This window comes from Mangifera indica, chromosome 8 (assembly GCF_011075055.1).
Source record: "Mangifera indica cultivar Alphonso chromosome 8, CATAS_Mindica_2.1, whole genome shotgun sequence".
Taxonomy (NCBI): Eukaryota; Viridiplantae; Streptophyta; class Magnoliopsida; order Sapindales; family Anacardiaceae; genus Mangifera; species Mangifera indica.
Window position 1 is genome coordinate 9,393,120 of NC_058144.1, and position 16,377 is coordinate 9,409,496.

The window sequence follows — 16,377 nt, forward strand, 5'->3', positions numbered from 1 at the left end:
GCCAATCCACAGGCTGAAATTTAATTTAATTTAAATCTAGCCTTAACTTGGCCATGTAAGTACAAGTAAAAGAGAGGTGACTCTTCGTATTTCTCGGAGATTCTTTTCATTAATTGTAGCTAGTGATTTTAAATGAGCGAACGCGGAGCGTTAGGTGGAATGACAAATATTTGATACAATTAATGAAAGACTGAGTATGAGACGAGGCTACAGACTAAATGTTAATATTTTTATTACTGCTTTACGAGAGTTCCGGCAAACTGTATGTTAAATGCTGTTCAGTCATTATATTTATCTCCTGTTTTCGTTTCGTGTCTGTCTCTTTATCAATAAGAAGTAAATGTCGAGTAAGAACTGAGATTGAAAAACAGTAATGTTCTTGCAGATACAAGATACGGACCACGTGCTGCACAATTGATGTAATAAAATGAGTATGCATCAAGATGCGAATCTTTTTACTACTTATCCAACCGCCCAAGACTCAAACACAACTTGTTTTCTGCCCCACCACCTGTTTTCATACACCAGGCAACTTCATCTACACGATCTTGATCATCAATGCAACTACTACTCATCACCTCCTCTTCCTTAACAATTATCCCTATTATTCACCACAACATCACTGTTAAAGCCTCGCTCCCCTCCTTCTGTCCTAAAATTTCTCTTTCTATAAAGAGCCTCGTCGCATATTTTCTTCCATCTTGCTTTCATTGCTTTATCTTCTTCTTCCTTAACTTCTTTCTATCTGCAATATCTTTCCTCTCATAGTTACAAGCCAATATGGGTACTCCAGGGGCGGGTGATAACAATTACAGCCAAGCCAGCGTTAGTCCCTATCTTTCTCTCTTTGTGCGTATGTAATTATAGAACATGTAACTTTGAAGCTTTTTTTTTTTTTTTCTTTATTAATTTATTCTATTTGAGTTAGTTCGTGCCTTCTAGTTTTCTAAATTAAAGGAAATGGTTTTGCCATCACTCACAGTTACACGTTGATGACGAAACATTAGCCATTCCTATTACTTCTTCAAGAAATGTAAAATGGTGGTATTCAGCTGTCCACAATGTCACTGCCATGGTTGGAGTCGGTGTCCTCGGTCTTCCTTATGCAATGGCAAATCTTGGATGGTATGCTACATTCTTATCTATTGACCAGTCATTTTTCAAGTGATTAAGAAGTTTTTTTATTCTTACAGTAAGCATTTTGTTTTTTCAGGGGTCCTGGTGTTGTAATATTAGTTTTGTCATGGATCATAACTCTATACACTCTTTTGCAAATGGTCGAGATGCACGAGATGGTTCCTGGAAGAAGATTTAACAGATACCACGAACTGGGGCAGTATGCCCTTGGCGAGAGGGTTGGTCTGTACGTAGTGGTTCCACAAGAAGTTACTGCTGAAATTGGTGCTTGCATTGTTTACATGCTTACCGGCGGCAAATCCCTAAAGAAGTTCCATGACACCGTGTGCAGCACTTGCAAAGACATAAAGCTGACCTATTTCATCATGATATTTGCGTCTGTTCACTTTGTTCTCTCCCAACTGCCCAACTTCAACTCCATTTTTTGCGTGTCACTGGGCGCGGCTCTCATGTCTTTGAGGTAATCTCTCTCTATTTTACATGCCATCGATCGAAGACAATCGAACTTGACATGCCAACATGGGTTTGATTTGTTTGTTGTAAATTAAACAGTTACTCTGCTATTGCTTGGGCCGCTTCACTCCACAAGGGTATTCAACCAAATGTTGAGTATGGGTACAAAGCTAAGTCAACAAGCGGAACTGTGTTTAACTTCTTTAGTGCCTTGGGGACTATGGCTTTTGCTTTTGCAGGCCACAATGTGGTGCTTGAAATTCAAGCGAAAATTCCTTCTTCACCTGAGAAGCCATCAAAGAGTACTATGTGGAAAGGAGTTGTCGTCGCCTACATAGTTGTTGCCTTGTGCTACTTTCCTGTTGCTGTAATTGGGTATTGGGAATTTGGCAATACTGTTGAACAAAACATCCTCCTTTCCTTAGAAAAACCTGTCTGGCTTATTGGAATGGCTAACATGTTCGTTGTTGTCCATGTTATTCGGAGCTACCAGGTGAAACTCAAGCTTTCCTAATTTCTTCCAGTTTTGTTTGAGATTTCTTTTCATGTGGATCACAATTGCCAGTTCATCCATCAATATGCTTTTGTCTGCATATATACAGATCTATGCAATGCGAGTGTTTGACAGGTTAGAAACGTTATTTGAGAGGAAATTGAATTTTAAACCCAGCACCCCTCTTCGTTTTATTGTCCGCAGTATATATGTTGGTAAGTAATTCCCCAATCATTGTTATTACTTTAAGAAGTCTATTTGGAATATAAAAGTTGCTTTTATTCATTTACTCGTTACAGTGTTCACAATGTTCATGGCCATTACTTTCCCCGTCTTCGGCGGTCAAATTGGATTTTTTGGAGGAATTATTGCGCCAACAACATACACTGTAAGCAAAATTGAGCATCTATGTTATTCACAAAAAGTTATGAAATATTTTGTCGCATTTGTTACCTCTGCCTTGTATCGCACTAGCTTAGTCCAATGTTTTAATGTCAGCTGCCCTGCATGATGTGGCTCGCCATCAAGAAACCAACGAAATACAGCTTGTCTTGGTGGACTAACTTGGTACATGAATTAATCTGATCCATTCTTCATTTTCTTTATTGTTTTGCTCGTTGGGTCTACTTTAAATTCAATAAATTTCATTGGTTTCAGGCATGCATTGCATTCGGTACCTGTGTGAAGATCCTATCAGACATTGGAGGTTTGAGGTCAATCATAGTTAAGGCAAGGGATTATCAGTTCTACTCTTGAGTCAGTCATCCTTTCGGAAGGAGTAATTGTTGAAATGCAAGTACTTGGTCATATTTATAATAATTGTCAATTATAGGTTATGAGATATTCTGTCAGGCCTTTTTTTTTTTTTTTTAAGGAGTGTAGATTATGAGTTGGATATAGAAAATTGATTCGATGCTATGTATAAGACCTTCCTACAATAAATAATGCCATATGGGAAAAATAAAATAGAATTTAATTTTAATTCGGCTGTATAATAAGTTGTAATCTACGATTCAGAGCTGTAGAGTTTGGCATGTGACATGGTAAATAAGTGCCCTCCCGCTGTCACATGACCATTTCCCCATTCTCCGTTACACTTTAAAGTTCAAAGGGTTATTACGAAACTGCCCTACTCTGTCCCGTGTATGTCCCAGACGACCTCTATCCCGGATTGACAGCTGTATCCAAGACACTTTCGTTTCACCGGCAATGCGGGATTCGGAATTGCAAGTTGTTCGTAAATATAGATACAGCGGTTCAGAATTCATAATTTTGTGCTAGTATTGTCGAATAGTCAAAGAGCTTTATATGTATGATTTAATAACAGTTTCTCAAAAAATATATCTAAATATTCCATTTTCACATACATTTTTTTTTTCTCCATGAATTAACAAATGAAAATGATACGTTTGTTTTAAATATTTCTAACGCTGGTCGGCAGTCCGGAACTTTCCTCATTCACGTGGGATATAGATATAGTAATAAAAACACTTAACAAAAAGAGAAGTTGACACTGACACCTGCGCTGGAACATCCCTTTCAGCTTAGTTATGTGATCGCTCCTAGATACGGAAAGAATAGTCAGGGTAGTCAGCCTGGTTAATGCAGCTGGCTGGGTTGGCGGGGCCAATGGGTAGGATGGTGCGGTTCGGGGCCCTTTGCTCTAGTGAAAATTAAATTTGAAGAAGTAGAAGTTGTAGGAGGTGATGAGGAAATGGAGCAGGAGAGAAGGGCTTTATACGAGAGAGTAGAAGCGGGTAGGTCTATCAAAGTTTAGGGTAGGGATTTTGATAGATATTTAAAAAGGATGGTTAAACATCGTGTTTATAGTATAGATTTTGGCTTTTTTTTTATTATTGTCCTACGATTAAAAAATTTGAGTTTAGGATGATCCTGAATTCCCTCTTGAGGGCTCTTTTTAGCTTGTTTATATATGTGTTTACCTAAAAGCAAAAAAAAAAAAAAAAAAAGCACAAAGCATGTAAAATTTGATAAAATCTCTTGCCTTATGCTTTTCTTAAACTACAATATGTTATTTTAGCTTCTCCTACTTTTATCACCATTTATTGTCATTTTTATATCTTTTGACACGTGTCTACCAATTTCACACCATTCAAATTTTATTTTAAAGCTATAATAAATAAAATTATATTATATAACAAGATTATGACAGTATTTGTCAATTGATTACATCTTAACAGGATTATGAAAATGGCACGTTTGTTTTATCTGAAACTAATTACAACTTGAGAAGTCTATGTCTTTCTTTTGACTCTCTAGATGAAGATCATGATTTTGATTCCTCGTAGAGTATTTATGGTTTAAATAGTATTTTATTATTAAAAACAGAAAATTATAATAAAAAATACGTTAATTGAAAAATAATTGAATATAAAGTATCATTATATTTAATAAAATTAACATATATAAATAATTATTATATTTAATTAGCTGAAATAAAATATTACAAATATATTGTTTTGCTTAAATATTATTGCATATAATTATTTTAAAATATTTTTATATTAAACATTATATTAATTAAAAATAAAGTTATAAGGGTAAATTTGTTATTTACTTAGTAATATATTTAAAATAATAAAATATTACACATTTCCCCTATAAGTTTAGAATATTAATAATTTTCCCTTAGGTTCAAACTTTAAAAAGTTACATTATCCCTCTCTGAGTTTTTATTCTTATCCTTCTCTCTTCAATGATGGGACTCAAGCTAACACCTCCTTCCTCCTTTTTTCTCCCTCTATCACTGACAATGAAGGTTAACGACGAAGAGAAGCCAACACACGACATGAAGTCGATGAAGTGAAGAAGTCGATGTGTGTATTCGTCTCTACAAGCAGACAAAAACAATTTGTCTTCATCCACCCTAGATTAGCGTTAGAAGACGATAACAACAGAAGACTCTAACAAAAGGTTTGTTATCGTCTTCTGACATCGATCTACGGTGGACGAAGAGACAAAGAGTCTCTTTGTCTAATGATCTTCATCTAACAAAAACTCATGACGTCGCATGAAGACTGCAACAGAGATTGGGAGGGAGAACACTAATAACCGGGAAGTCGTTATTCATTGGAGAGAGGGGATCAAAACTCTAGGGGGGAATTTGTCACTTTTCAAACCTTGGGTGGGGTGAGAAAAATTATTAGATTTTTAAACTTAAATAGGAAATTTGATAAATTTTTAGTTTTTTAAATATTTTACTAAATAATGATTTTATCCCAACAATAACTATAAAAATTAACAAATTGATGGATGGTATTTAAAAGTTTTGAAGTTAATGGATAAAAATTTGAGAAAACACTAAACTTTGGTTGTAAATAAGTCCTTTGGCCTTAAAATATGTGATCAGAGTGCAAAAGAAACGGGGAGTGTTTCCTTGCTTTTAGTAGTGTACAATGATTTGTTCCGGCCCGGCTTTTCCATTTGTCTCTGCAATTTTAAATGACTTTGGCTCATGGCAATCAACAAAAAAGTAATGAGATAAATTATATAGTAATAACTAGTTAGTTGAAAGACAGTTACGCAGTCAGGACAAAGAGACATGTTTATATTAATATTTCTAGGTCAGCCGTTAGATTCTACAAATGCAATTTCAACCAATAAATTTAGGATTAGATTATTATATACGCACGAACATTGAACAATAATGTAATATCGTTACACTCAATATTATCTTAAAAGTTCAAGGCCTGCCTTAGCTTGTAGTGAATAATCCAATATTTTGATGCTTGGCATTTACTCTATATATTTTCCAAGCAGACAATCTTAACCAAAATTTCCCTTCTATATGTCTCAATCTACAATTAATCAAAACCAAACTATGCAAAGTTAATAGCTTGGAAACAATAATCACCAAGTTTTAACACCCTAAACGACAATGATTCAAGGGTTTTTTTTAATGTACCATACATACGTTATTATTTTAGAAGTTAAGTCCACTGAACATCAGCCAAAAGCTATTATTGATCTCATGTAAAGGTGTCAGAGAGCTGAGCCAGGTGGATTCTAGCATGTTCGATTAGGCTTAGGGATCGCGTTGACTCAGAAAATGCACAAGACTCGCGACACATCTATATGTATATACGATCGGACCAAGCCTTTTTTAACAGGCCAACATATTAATTAAAAAATAAATTTTTAAATTATAATTATTATTTTATTTATTTATTAATTTTTTCATGGTATTATATACAATACTGTGTCGGGTAGAGCCAGTCCACGGGCCTAAAGGCTCAGTCCGCTATAATAACATATTTCTTAGAAGTGAATTAAGTATCGAAATTAATATGACAATAAAAGATCGAATACAAAATTAATACAATAACAGAAATTCAATAGATGTTACTTTTCTGTTTTTGTTGGGTTGAGAAAATATTTTCAAGTGTGTCAAATTGGTTTTTACCTTGAATTACAAGATAATTACAAAAAGTAATTGTTTTTCTTTTTTTTTTTTAAATTAATTACTGTTTTTCTTTCCGAAAAATCGGAAGTATGTATAATTATATAATTTGATTGGCGTGGGATGTATAACGCACACGCACGCTACTTTTAAACTAAGGCTGGAATCGAAACGAGCTTGTTCGGGCTCGAAATGAGTTTTGCTCAAACGAGCCTGAGCTTGCTTTGAACAAGCCCGAATATGAACGCAAGCCTAGATTTTAAGCAAAAAACGAATACGAACTTGAATCAAAATAGCAATTAATTGAGCCAAGCTTGGCTCGCAAGTCATTCACTCAAATGAAAAAACATTTAACTTGGAACAAATGACACAGTTTGTTCTTTGAAATACGAGCCTAAAATCGAGCTATCGAGCCTAAAATATGAGCCCAAAGCGACCCTAAGCCCGAACACATGAACCCAAGCTAAGTGCAAGCCCAACCCGAATACCAAAATTATGAAACGAGCCAAACATGAACATATGTTTAGCAAGCTCGGTGAGCCCGAGCCCGAGCTTGGGCTCACTAAAAATGAGTTGGGCCCTGCCTGGACTCTGCTCGGCTGGGATCCAACCCTATTTTAAACTATTAATGATGTGAATAATTTGAACACTTAGGGGTTGTTTGGTTCTAGTATTTAAAAATTATTTTGATAATTTTATCTTTTATTCTCTTATTTAATTTGTCAGTAATAATATATTACTATAATCTTTTATTATTAATGTTGACATGACAGGTAATATAGACGATAATCTGATTATCATCTTCACCTTAGATATTTAAAAATTACTAAGGTAATCTTGATTTTATTATAATTATATTATTATTTATTAATTTTTTGAGACAAAAATAAATTTATTTTTAATTAATATGATAAATAATATAAAAAATATTAAAAAATAATTATATTCAATGACATTTAAGTAAAATAATTTATTAGTATTTTTTTATTACATTTAACTAAACACAATAATTATTTATACATACCAAATTTTATCAAATATAGTAATCATTTATACTCAGTAATATTTTAAGTAATTTATCTTTAAAGTAATTTTTTCATTTTAGTAATAAAATATTATTCAAACCAAATGCCCCTCAAAAACTTTTTTTATTCCAAAAATGATTAAAGATAAAAAAAATTAAAAAACAGATTCATTACGCTCCTGTTTAGAGTCACAGTGGATCGGGCCAGGCCAAGGCCTGCTATAAAGGCAAACCTTCGGATTGGGTCGGCCTTATAAATATATAAGACCCACAACTTGGCTTTACGTTTAAAGGGTTAAGTCAAGCCAGATATCTAACAGATCAACTCGTTTGTATATTAATTTTAAAAACATTTAAATAAATGTTTAAATTTACTAATATAAATTTCCTTCCTAGTTAATACAATCGAAGATAGTAAATTACAGTCACTCCCAGAAATCATATTTTGTTTATATTTTTAAATAATGTTAAATAATTTTATATTATTCATTATCCTATTTAATTAAATGAAACTTTTTATTTTATTGATAATGTCGTAATGAAATTGTTTTCTCTAACTACATCTTTTTGACTTACCCGATGCGTGAGTTAGGACAATTATTTTTCATATATTTAACCACCAAGAAGAAGAATAACTTGCGTGAGTGGTCATCTAATTGTATTTCTTGTATTTTTTTTATATCTACTATTGTCACCATTCTATTAATGTCTATTAACAACATAATTTATATTCTGCTTTTACAATTTTCTTAATTATTATTATTATTTTAAATATTTTGATAATGAAAATACTTAATATGTTTTAAGCGAAAAAAGTATTCAAACGCTTAGAACGACTTCATTTTTAATAGTTATAACATAAACACTGTAACATAGATCATGTAACATAAACCTTATAAGGGCACCGTTATAATTTTTACATTGCATACATTCTCGATCAATTGAGTATACAAAGTTAAGAGGTCTCAATGGTTTGCACAATTTTTTTATGTTTAGAATAGATGAAGTTATTTCATTATAATAATATTTAAAAAAAATAATAATTAACAAAATTGTAAAAGAAAGAAAAATTATGTTGTTAATAAACATAAAAAGAAGGGTGATAATAACATGTATAACAAAAATTACAACATTGTCTAAAGAACAAATACGCAAGTTAATCAATTGTTTTTGCTAGAGAAGCATATAAAATATAGTAAAAAGAATTAAAAGAAAAGAATGTAGAGAGAGAATGATAAATTAGATTGGATGCGTATTGTTTAAAGAGTGGAGGATGGTGGATTTATACAGTTAAAAAAAAAAAAAAATGGCAACGGCCAGTAGCGGTTGCTGTAGGCCAACCTTGCAGGCTGCAGGCTGTAACCCAATTATAAGGTTTTTTTTTTTTTTAATGCATTTTGTACAGTGAACAGGCCTGGCAGGGTTGGCCTACGGGCCAGATGCTCAGGCCCAAGGCCCGACCTTGAAGACCCATGAGCCTGACGGGTTGTAACGTTTTGGGCCTACCTATTTTAACATGTTTTGGACCGAACCAGCCCATTTGCCATGTGTACTCTTATTCGAGCCTGATTCATTCAGTTTCCCAATCAATTTTCCACCGTCAAATTGAAATAAAAAGGTGGATATATGATAATTAAAATTGAAGAAGTAAATAATTAAAAGTAAATCCATAGGAAGGAGAGTGATATGTCAGGGAGGAGGCGGCAAGCCGGCAACCAATGCCTCTTTGCTAACAAATAGTTCCACAAATAGAGCCAAATCTACTGGGTTCTATAGGTAGCCCTAATCCATTTTCAATTTCTCTCTCTTATCTCTAATGGCTTGCTCAATAACATATTGATAGTTAAAGATATCTTTAAAGAATTCAAAATTTTAAATATTGAAAATGAGTAGATAAATGGTATAGTATATATATTTTATTTATATTTATAATTTATATAATATATAAATTAATTTATTAATATTATGTTATAAGCTTATCATATTTTTCATCATATATCTACGGTATTTCTCTATCATAAATGAAAAATTATAAATAAAAAAATATTTGTGAAAGATTTTCACAAAATTATTATTATGTTTAAAATATGTGATCAGAGCGCAAAAGAAACCGGGAGCATTTCCTTGCTTTAAGCATTATACGATGACTTGTTCTGGCCCTACTTTTCCATTTGTCTCTGCAATTATAGAGACGTTTTGCCAGCGATTTTGGAAGCAGTGGCGAAAGTGGTTCTGCTTCACCTAATCCATGCAAAAAAAGCAAGCCCACTTGTTGTTTTCTGTTGTTTGGCTGAAACTCAAAATTCTTTTTTTTTTTTTTTTCAGATAAACCATAAAACTATTATTATATTATTGTTTTAGTTATTGATTTTCAATTATAATTACTTTCTTGAATTATAATATCTTCTAATAATTTTTTTGATTTTTTTAATATTAGTAAAATTAATATTTATTTTAAATAATTTATTATTATTATTATTATTATTATTATTATTATTATAATAAATAATATGGTATATATATACATTTTTTAATATATAGATTATATATTTTATTTTAAATTTTAAATTATTTAATTAAATAATAATATATTATTTACATATTTAAATTATATAAATTATGAATACGTTACGTATATTCTTCCAAAGTAAGGTGTGATAGTACAGTGTCGCCGTGCCCGTGACAGTGTGTGTTTGGTCACAGCCAGCTGTCTCCATCCGTTCCGGTGCTTCTAGATTCGTCTGCTCTGCACTCTTTAACTCTCCGAGTCTATTTTCATTTCTTAGGACCACAACCAATAATTAAACGTGCTAATAATTAACATTTCTCGTTTTCAGACCCCAAACTCAAAGTGTGCGTTCCTTTCTCTGCCATATTCAACTTACATGCCATTTTATCTAATCCCTTTAGAATTTAGATTTTACATGAAGAGACCACTACGATTATTATTATTATTTTTTTTTTTCAAAGGAACATCAGAACATGTTTGGTAGGCAGTACTGGACCGCATTAAAGGTTTTAAAATTAGAACTGTGTTTGGCTTAATTTGATAGAGGAAAACTGTTCTAGAATTTTAAAAAACAAAAAAACCTTAATACAATTTCTTTAAATTTAAAAAAAAGAATGTTCCTTACATTTTTTGTACTTAAGTCGTGTTTCTTTCTCCTTTGAATAATAATTTTTCAATAACTAACGTTTTGGAACAAACAATTTTTCTATTGAAATGAGTGTTTTAACTGTCAAAATTATCCTATATATTTTTATATTTCCCAAGCAGATAATCTTTTTATGTACATATGTATATAAAAAGATCTCCATGCTTAACTTTGAAGTTCTATTTCAATCGTTCGAAATCCATGCTCTCAAAAGCAGCAAATATGAACAAGCAAAATAACATTTGAGTTAGTTTGAAGTATTTTAGAATAAGTATAATCAATTAAAAATTGACAAAATTTCATTCAATGTGGTGCCATTATAAGAGACATTAAGATTAGTTGCATTTTTGTGATTATTTATTTTGTTTCATCTATAGAGCTTTAAATAGTAAGATACCTTAATATGCAACAGATCAGAATATCTTAATAATACTCCTAATTGCAAGTTTAGACTGCAGAGGAAACAAATCCAACGCCCCTATCAAATCTACACAAAGATGCTGAAAAGCTAATTGAAGTCAGCCTTCCTGTTCCATATAATATTAATAAAAACAAGACCTCTTTTTTATTGATTGATGCCCAAGAAACTCAAGCTAGCTTGCAATTTCAATTCAATCGAATGCCAGTTAAAGACAAACACCCCTTAGCTCCTTTTATATCGGCAAAAAGCAATTTAGGCAGTCTGAGCATTTTATTTGTGCACGGAAATAAAAAATAATCGTGCAGGATATACAGGTTCGCCCAAAGAGAAGAAGCATGGGAGACAATTTGAGAGCTATCACAAGTTTGCTTTAGTTTTCTTCTTCAATGTGCTGTTTTCTTTTGCTTTGGTGGTTTATAGATATAAAATTTCAAAAATCTAAAATTTAAACACCCGTGTCTTAAAAGTTAGTTGTAAAAGACAAAATATTATTTAAATAATAATATTAAAAAATATAAAAATTTATATTATTTTTTAATTTAAAAAATTAAGGTTAAAAAAATTATATATTCTTTTTAAGTTTTAATTTTTTGACAAAATCTCTGTCTCTCGAACCATTAACATAATATTATATTCATATACTAATGAGAATTTATAATAACAAAAATTAGGAATGCTACTAAGTGCGTCCTCTTCGGCAATAAAACCTCTCCCTCACTACTATAAATTCTCAAAAAAAGGACACACTTAGTAGCACAACTAAACTATAAGACATGCACAACATTATATTCATATTGTTTTATTACTGTAATTCCGCATGACTCAAATATTAACACCATTATGTATGCTGTCTATTGAACAATCCAAACGAACTATGTAAAACATCGTTCAAAAAAATTTTAATTTCGCATTAATGCCGCCCAGCAGACGCTGGTGAGAATTCCGGTTAAAGATCCAATTAAAAATTGTAATAAATTTTTGTTAGAGGTCCATATTATATATATATATATATATTTATTTATTTTTAATATTTAAATTGAATTAATCCCTCTTTTCTTTTTTTAAATTTCATGGGTAAGGTGTCTCCTTTGGTCCTACTGTGAATTCGCGCCGTCCAGGCTGGTCAGGTGTGATGGGTGGTGATTCGAGGGGGCCACTCCGATGAATTTTTCGCATGATGCAGGGGGTTCAACAAAAAATAACCAAGGAGTAAGGAGCATAGGACAAGGTCAGGTCAAGGACACTTGGTATAGGACAAGGATGACATTTCTCAAATTGTTTGTGGTTGAAATTAAGAGAACCTCAGAAGAGATTGTGTTTAACGGAGAGAAACGACTGCAAACGCTCACGCTGCTTACGCGGTGGGAAAAGAAACGGGTCCCACTATTTTATTTATACAAAATTAAGTCTTTTTAGAAAATAAATATATTTAACAATAATAGAAATAATTTTGTATTCACAATAAAAATGAAAAAGAATTTTGTATAGAGTTGAGTTGGAACAATTGTTAGCTTAAGTCAATTTAAATGATAAATAGTGATGTTAAAAAATATTACAAATTTAATCGTTAATAAAAAATTGTATTGTCTATTTATTTGCCGCTGCTGCTCCTTAATCATCACCTTTTCACAAAACATTATGGGTACTCCATGGGCGGGCGATTCCATTTGCAGGCAAACCAGAGTTAGTGCCTATCTTCTTCTTCTTCTTCTTCTTCTTCATCATCATCTTCTTCTTCTTATGGGTACTCCAGGGGAGGGTGATTTCTTCTTCTTTATTCCATTGCTTTATCATCATCATCTTCTTCTTATAGGTACTCCAAGGGCGGGTGGCTACATCTTCTTTTCCTTCTTCTTTTCTCCATTGCTTCATCAACTTCTACATCATCATCTTCTTCTTATGGGTACTCCAAGGGCGGGTGATTACATCTTCATTATTCCATTGCTTCATCAGCTTCTTCATCATTATCATCATCTTCTTCTTCTTCTTCTTATGGGTACTCCAAGGGCGGGTGATTACATCTTCATTATTCCATTGCTTCATCAGCTTCTTCATCATTATCATCATCATCTTCTTCTTCTTATGGGTACTCCAACGGCTGGTGATTTCTTCTTCTTCTTCTTCTCCTTCTTTATTCCATTGTTTTATCATCATCTTCTTCCTGTTATGGGTACTTCAAGGGAAGGGGGGGGGGGGGGGGGGGGGGGGGCGTGATTTCTTCTTCTTCTTCGTTTTTGCCACCACTCACATTCTTCTTCTTCTTCTTCTTGTTTACTCGTTTATTCTACTTGAGTTAGTACTTAAGTTAGTTAAAACATGTAACTTTGAGGCTGTTTTTTGTTTACTCGTTTATTTTATTTGAGTTAATTCTTGCCTTTTTGTTTTCTAAATTAAAGGAAATGGTTTTGACATCATTCACAGTCACAGGTTCATGACGAAACATTGGCGAGGGAGAGGGCTACAGATGATTGCCTTACCATCATTTCTTCAAGAAATGCAAAATGGTGGTTTTCAGCTGCCCACAGTGTCACTGCCATGGTTGGAGCTGGTGTCCTCTGTCTTCCTTATGCCATGGCAAACTTGGATGGTCTGCTACATTCTTATCTATTGACCAGTCGTTTTTCATTGTGATTAAGAAGTTTTTTAATTCTTACAGTATGTATTTTGTTTTTTTCAGGGGTCCTGGTGTTGTAATGTTAGTTCTGTCATGGATCATAACTCTATATACCCTATGGCAAATGGTTGAGATGCACGAGATAGTTCCTGGAAGAAGATTTGATAGATACCACGAAATGGGGCAGTACGCCCTTCGTGAGAGTAAATTCGGTCTGTACTTTTTGTTACCACAACAAATTATTGGTGAAATCGGTATTTGCATTGTTTACATGATTACTGGAGGCAAATCCCTAAAAAAGTTCCATGACACCGTGTGCAGCACTTGCAAAGACATAAAGCTGACCTATTTCATCATGATATTTGCGTCTGTTCACTTTGTTCTCTCCCAACTGTCCAACTTCAAGTCCACTTTTGGTGCCTCATTGAGCACGGCTGTCATGTCCTTGAGGTATTCTCTCTCTATTTTACATGCCATGGATACAAGAAAATCTAATTTGACATGCCAACATGAGGTTTGATTTGTATGTTTTAAATTAAACAGTTACTCTGCAATTGCTTCTGCCGCTTCACTCCATAAGGGTGTTCAATCAAATGTGGAGTATGGTTACAAAGCTAAGTCAACAAGTGGAAGTGTGTTTGACTTTTTTAATGCCTTGGGAGTGGTGGCGTTTGCTTTTGCAGGCCACAATGTTGTTCTTGAAATTCAAGCAACAATTCCTTCTACACCTGACAGGTTATCAAAAGGTCCTATGTGGAGAGAAGTTCTAGTCGCTTACATAGTTGTTGGCTTGTGCTACTTTCCTGTTGCTCTAATTGGGTTTTGGGTGTTTGGTAATACTGTTGAAGATAATATCCTCATTTCCTTAGGGAGACCTGCCTGGCTTATTGCAACTGCTAACATGTTCGTTGTTATCCATGTTATTGGCAGCTACCAGGTGAAATTCGAGCTTTCCTAATTTCTTCTTTTTTCGTTTGAGATTTCATTTCAGGTGGATCACTACCAGTTCATATATCAATATGCTTTTGTCTGCATATATACAGATTTATGCAATGCCAGTTTTTGACAAGTTAGAAACATTATTTGTGAAAAAATGGAATTTCAGACCCAGCGCCCCTCTTCGTTTTATTGTCCGCAATATATATGTTGGTAAGTAATTCCCCAATTAAAACAACATTGATGTATTACTTTAAGAAGTCTATTTGGAATATAAAAATTGTTTTATCATTTACTCGTTACAGCGTTCACAATGTTCTTTGCCATTACTTTCCCGTACTTCGGAGGTCTGCTTGGATTTTTTGGAGGATTTATTGTGTCAACAACGTTCATTGTAAGCTAAATCGAGCATCTATGTTATTAACTAAAAGATATGGAAGCGCTTGTCACCTGTTGCTTGTAACTCACTTGGTCCTATTTTTTTAATGTCAGCTGCCCTGCATGATGTGGCTCGCCATCAAGAAACCACAAAAATACAGCTTATCTTGGTGGGCTAACTGGGTACGTAAATTAATCTGATCCATTCTTCAGTTTCTTTATAGTTTTGTTTGTTGGTTATACTTTAAATTCAATAAATTTGATTGGTTTCAGGTATGCATTGCAGTCGGTTTCTGTGTAAGGCTCCTAGCAGACACGGGCGGTTTGAGGTCAATCATAGTTAAGGCCATGGATTCTCACTTCTACTCTTGAGTCAGACATCCTTTTAGTATGATTGTTGAAATAAAATTATAGAAAATCAAAAAACATAATAGTGGGATTTATAATACTGGGCACTTACAGGTTCAGTGATAATTGCTAGTCATGGTTTCTTTCTGTATTTATCATGGTTGTCATCAAGGCATAAAGTGTAAAGTTTGAAAAAATCTCTTGCTTTAAGCTTTTCTTAATCTATAATTTTTGTTTTGTTTCTTCTACTTGTATCTCCACTTTTTGTCATTTAAATATCCTTTGATCACCAATTTCACACCATTCAAAATTTATTTAATAAGCTATAATAAATAAAATTATATTATATAACAAGATTATGGCAGCGTTTGTTAATTGATTAAGTTTAATTTAACATTGTCTAGTAGTTTCTCCTTTCTTTTTTAATTGTTGGGTGTAATTTTGCCACGTTTGCTATCATTACATCTAAATGGTTGAAAATTATTCGATGCCATGAATAAGACCTTTAACGTACAATTAATGATCGCATATGGTAAAGATGATTGTAATTTACACTTGGATAATATCTGAAATTTAAATGATTGAATTTGAAATATTAATTTAATTCTGATTTTACAAGTCTTCCATGATTACTCACTCCAAAACGTCCACGAGAAAGTGGATGATAATAGGACCGACCTATCGACAGTTTGCGCTTGCGTGTCTTAGATCCAACACGGCCAAGAGAGAACCTTATCTTTTCATCATGTCAAACGGCACCGTTTGGAAACACTTTATTCAGCAGACTTAATAAATAAATATAATCTATCTTATAATTAAATATTTATTTACCCGTGTAGTCCCAAGAATGTTGTTTAAAAAAGAAATTGACCTAACAATTGACACAAATATCAACCCAAAGTGGATGATTCTGTGTTTTTTCTACTGATAATAATTTAAAATATCAACACAAACATCCACCCAAATTGACCTCCCAACTATAATTAATCCATCTTACA

General features: G+C 32.9%; 1 protein-coding gene and 1 pseudogene across 1 annotated transcript; both read left to right on the plus strand.

The window, feature by feature from the left end:
- Positions 1-1,015: 1,015 nt before the first annotated feature.
- On the plus strand, positions 1,016-2,839 carry LOC123224474 (lysine histidine transporter 1-like). The gene is made up of 7 exons (XM_044648148.1): positions 1,016-1,125; positions 1,214-1,597; positions 1,690-2,083; positions 2,193-2,298; positions 2,383-2,471; positions 2,582-2,650; positions 2,741-2,839. The coding sequence occupies exons 1-7, from the start codon at positions 1,073-1,075 to the stop codon at positions 2,837-2,839; spliced, it is 1,194 nt and encodes a 397-aa protein (XP_044504083.1). The 5' UTR covers positions 1,016-1,072.
- A 9,425-nt stretch (positions 2,840-12,264) lies between these two features.
- LOC123223948 lies at positions 12,265-15,627 on the plus strand (annotated as a pseudogene).
- The last annotated feature ends 750 nt before the right edge of the window (positions 15,628-16,377 follow it).

Excerpts from the sequence above, each read along its gene's own strand:
- LOC123224474 (XM_044648148.1), top strand. The coding sequence starts at position 1,073 with ATGGTTGGAGTCGGTGTCCTCGGTCTTCCTTATGCAATGGCAAATCTT. Across the intron at positions 1,598-1,689 it reads GCGGCTCTCATGTCTTTGAG|TTACTCTGCTATTGCTTGGG; the intron begins GTAATCTCTCTC and ends TAAATTAAACAG. Across the intron at positions 2,084-2,192 it reads ATGTTATTCGGAGCTACCAG|ATCTATGCAATGCGAGTGTT; the intron begins GTGAAACTCAAG and ends GCATATATACAG.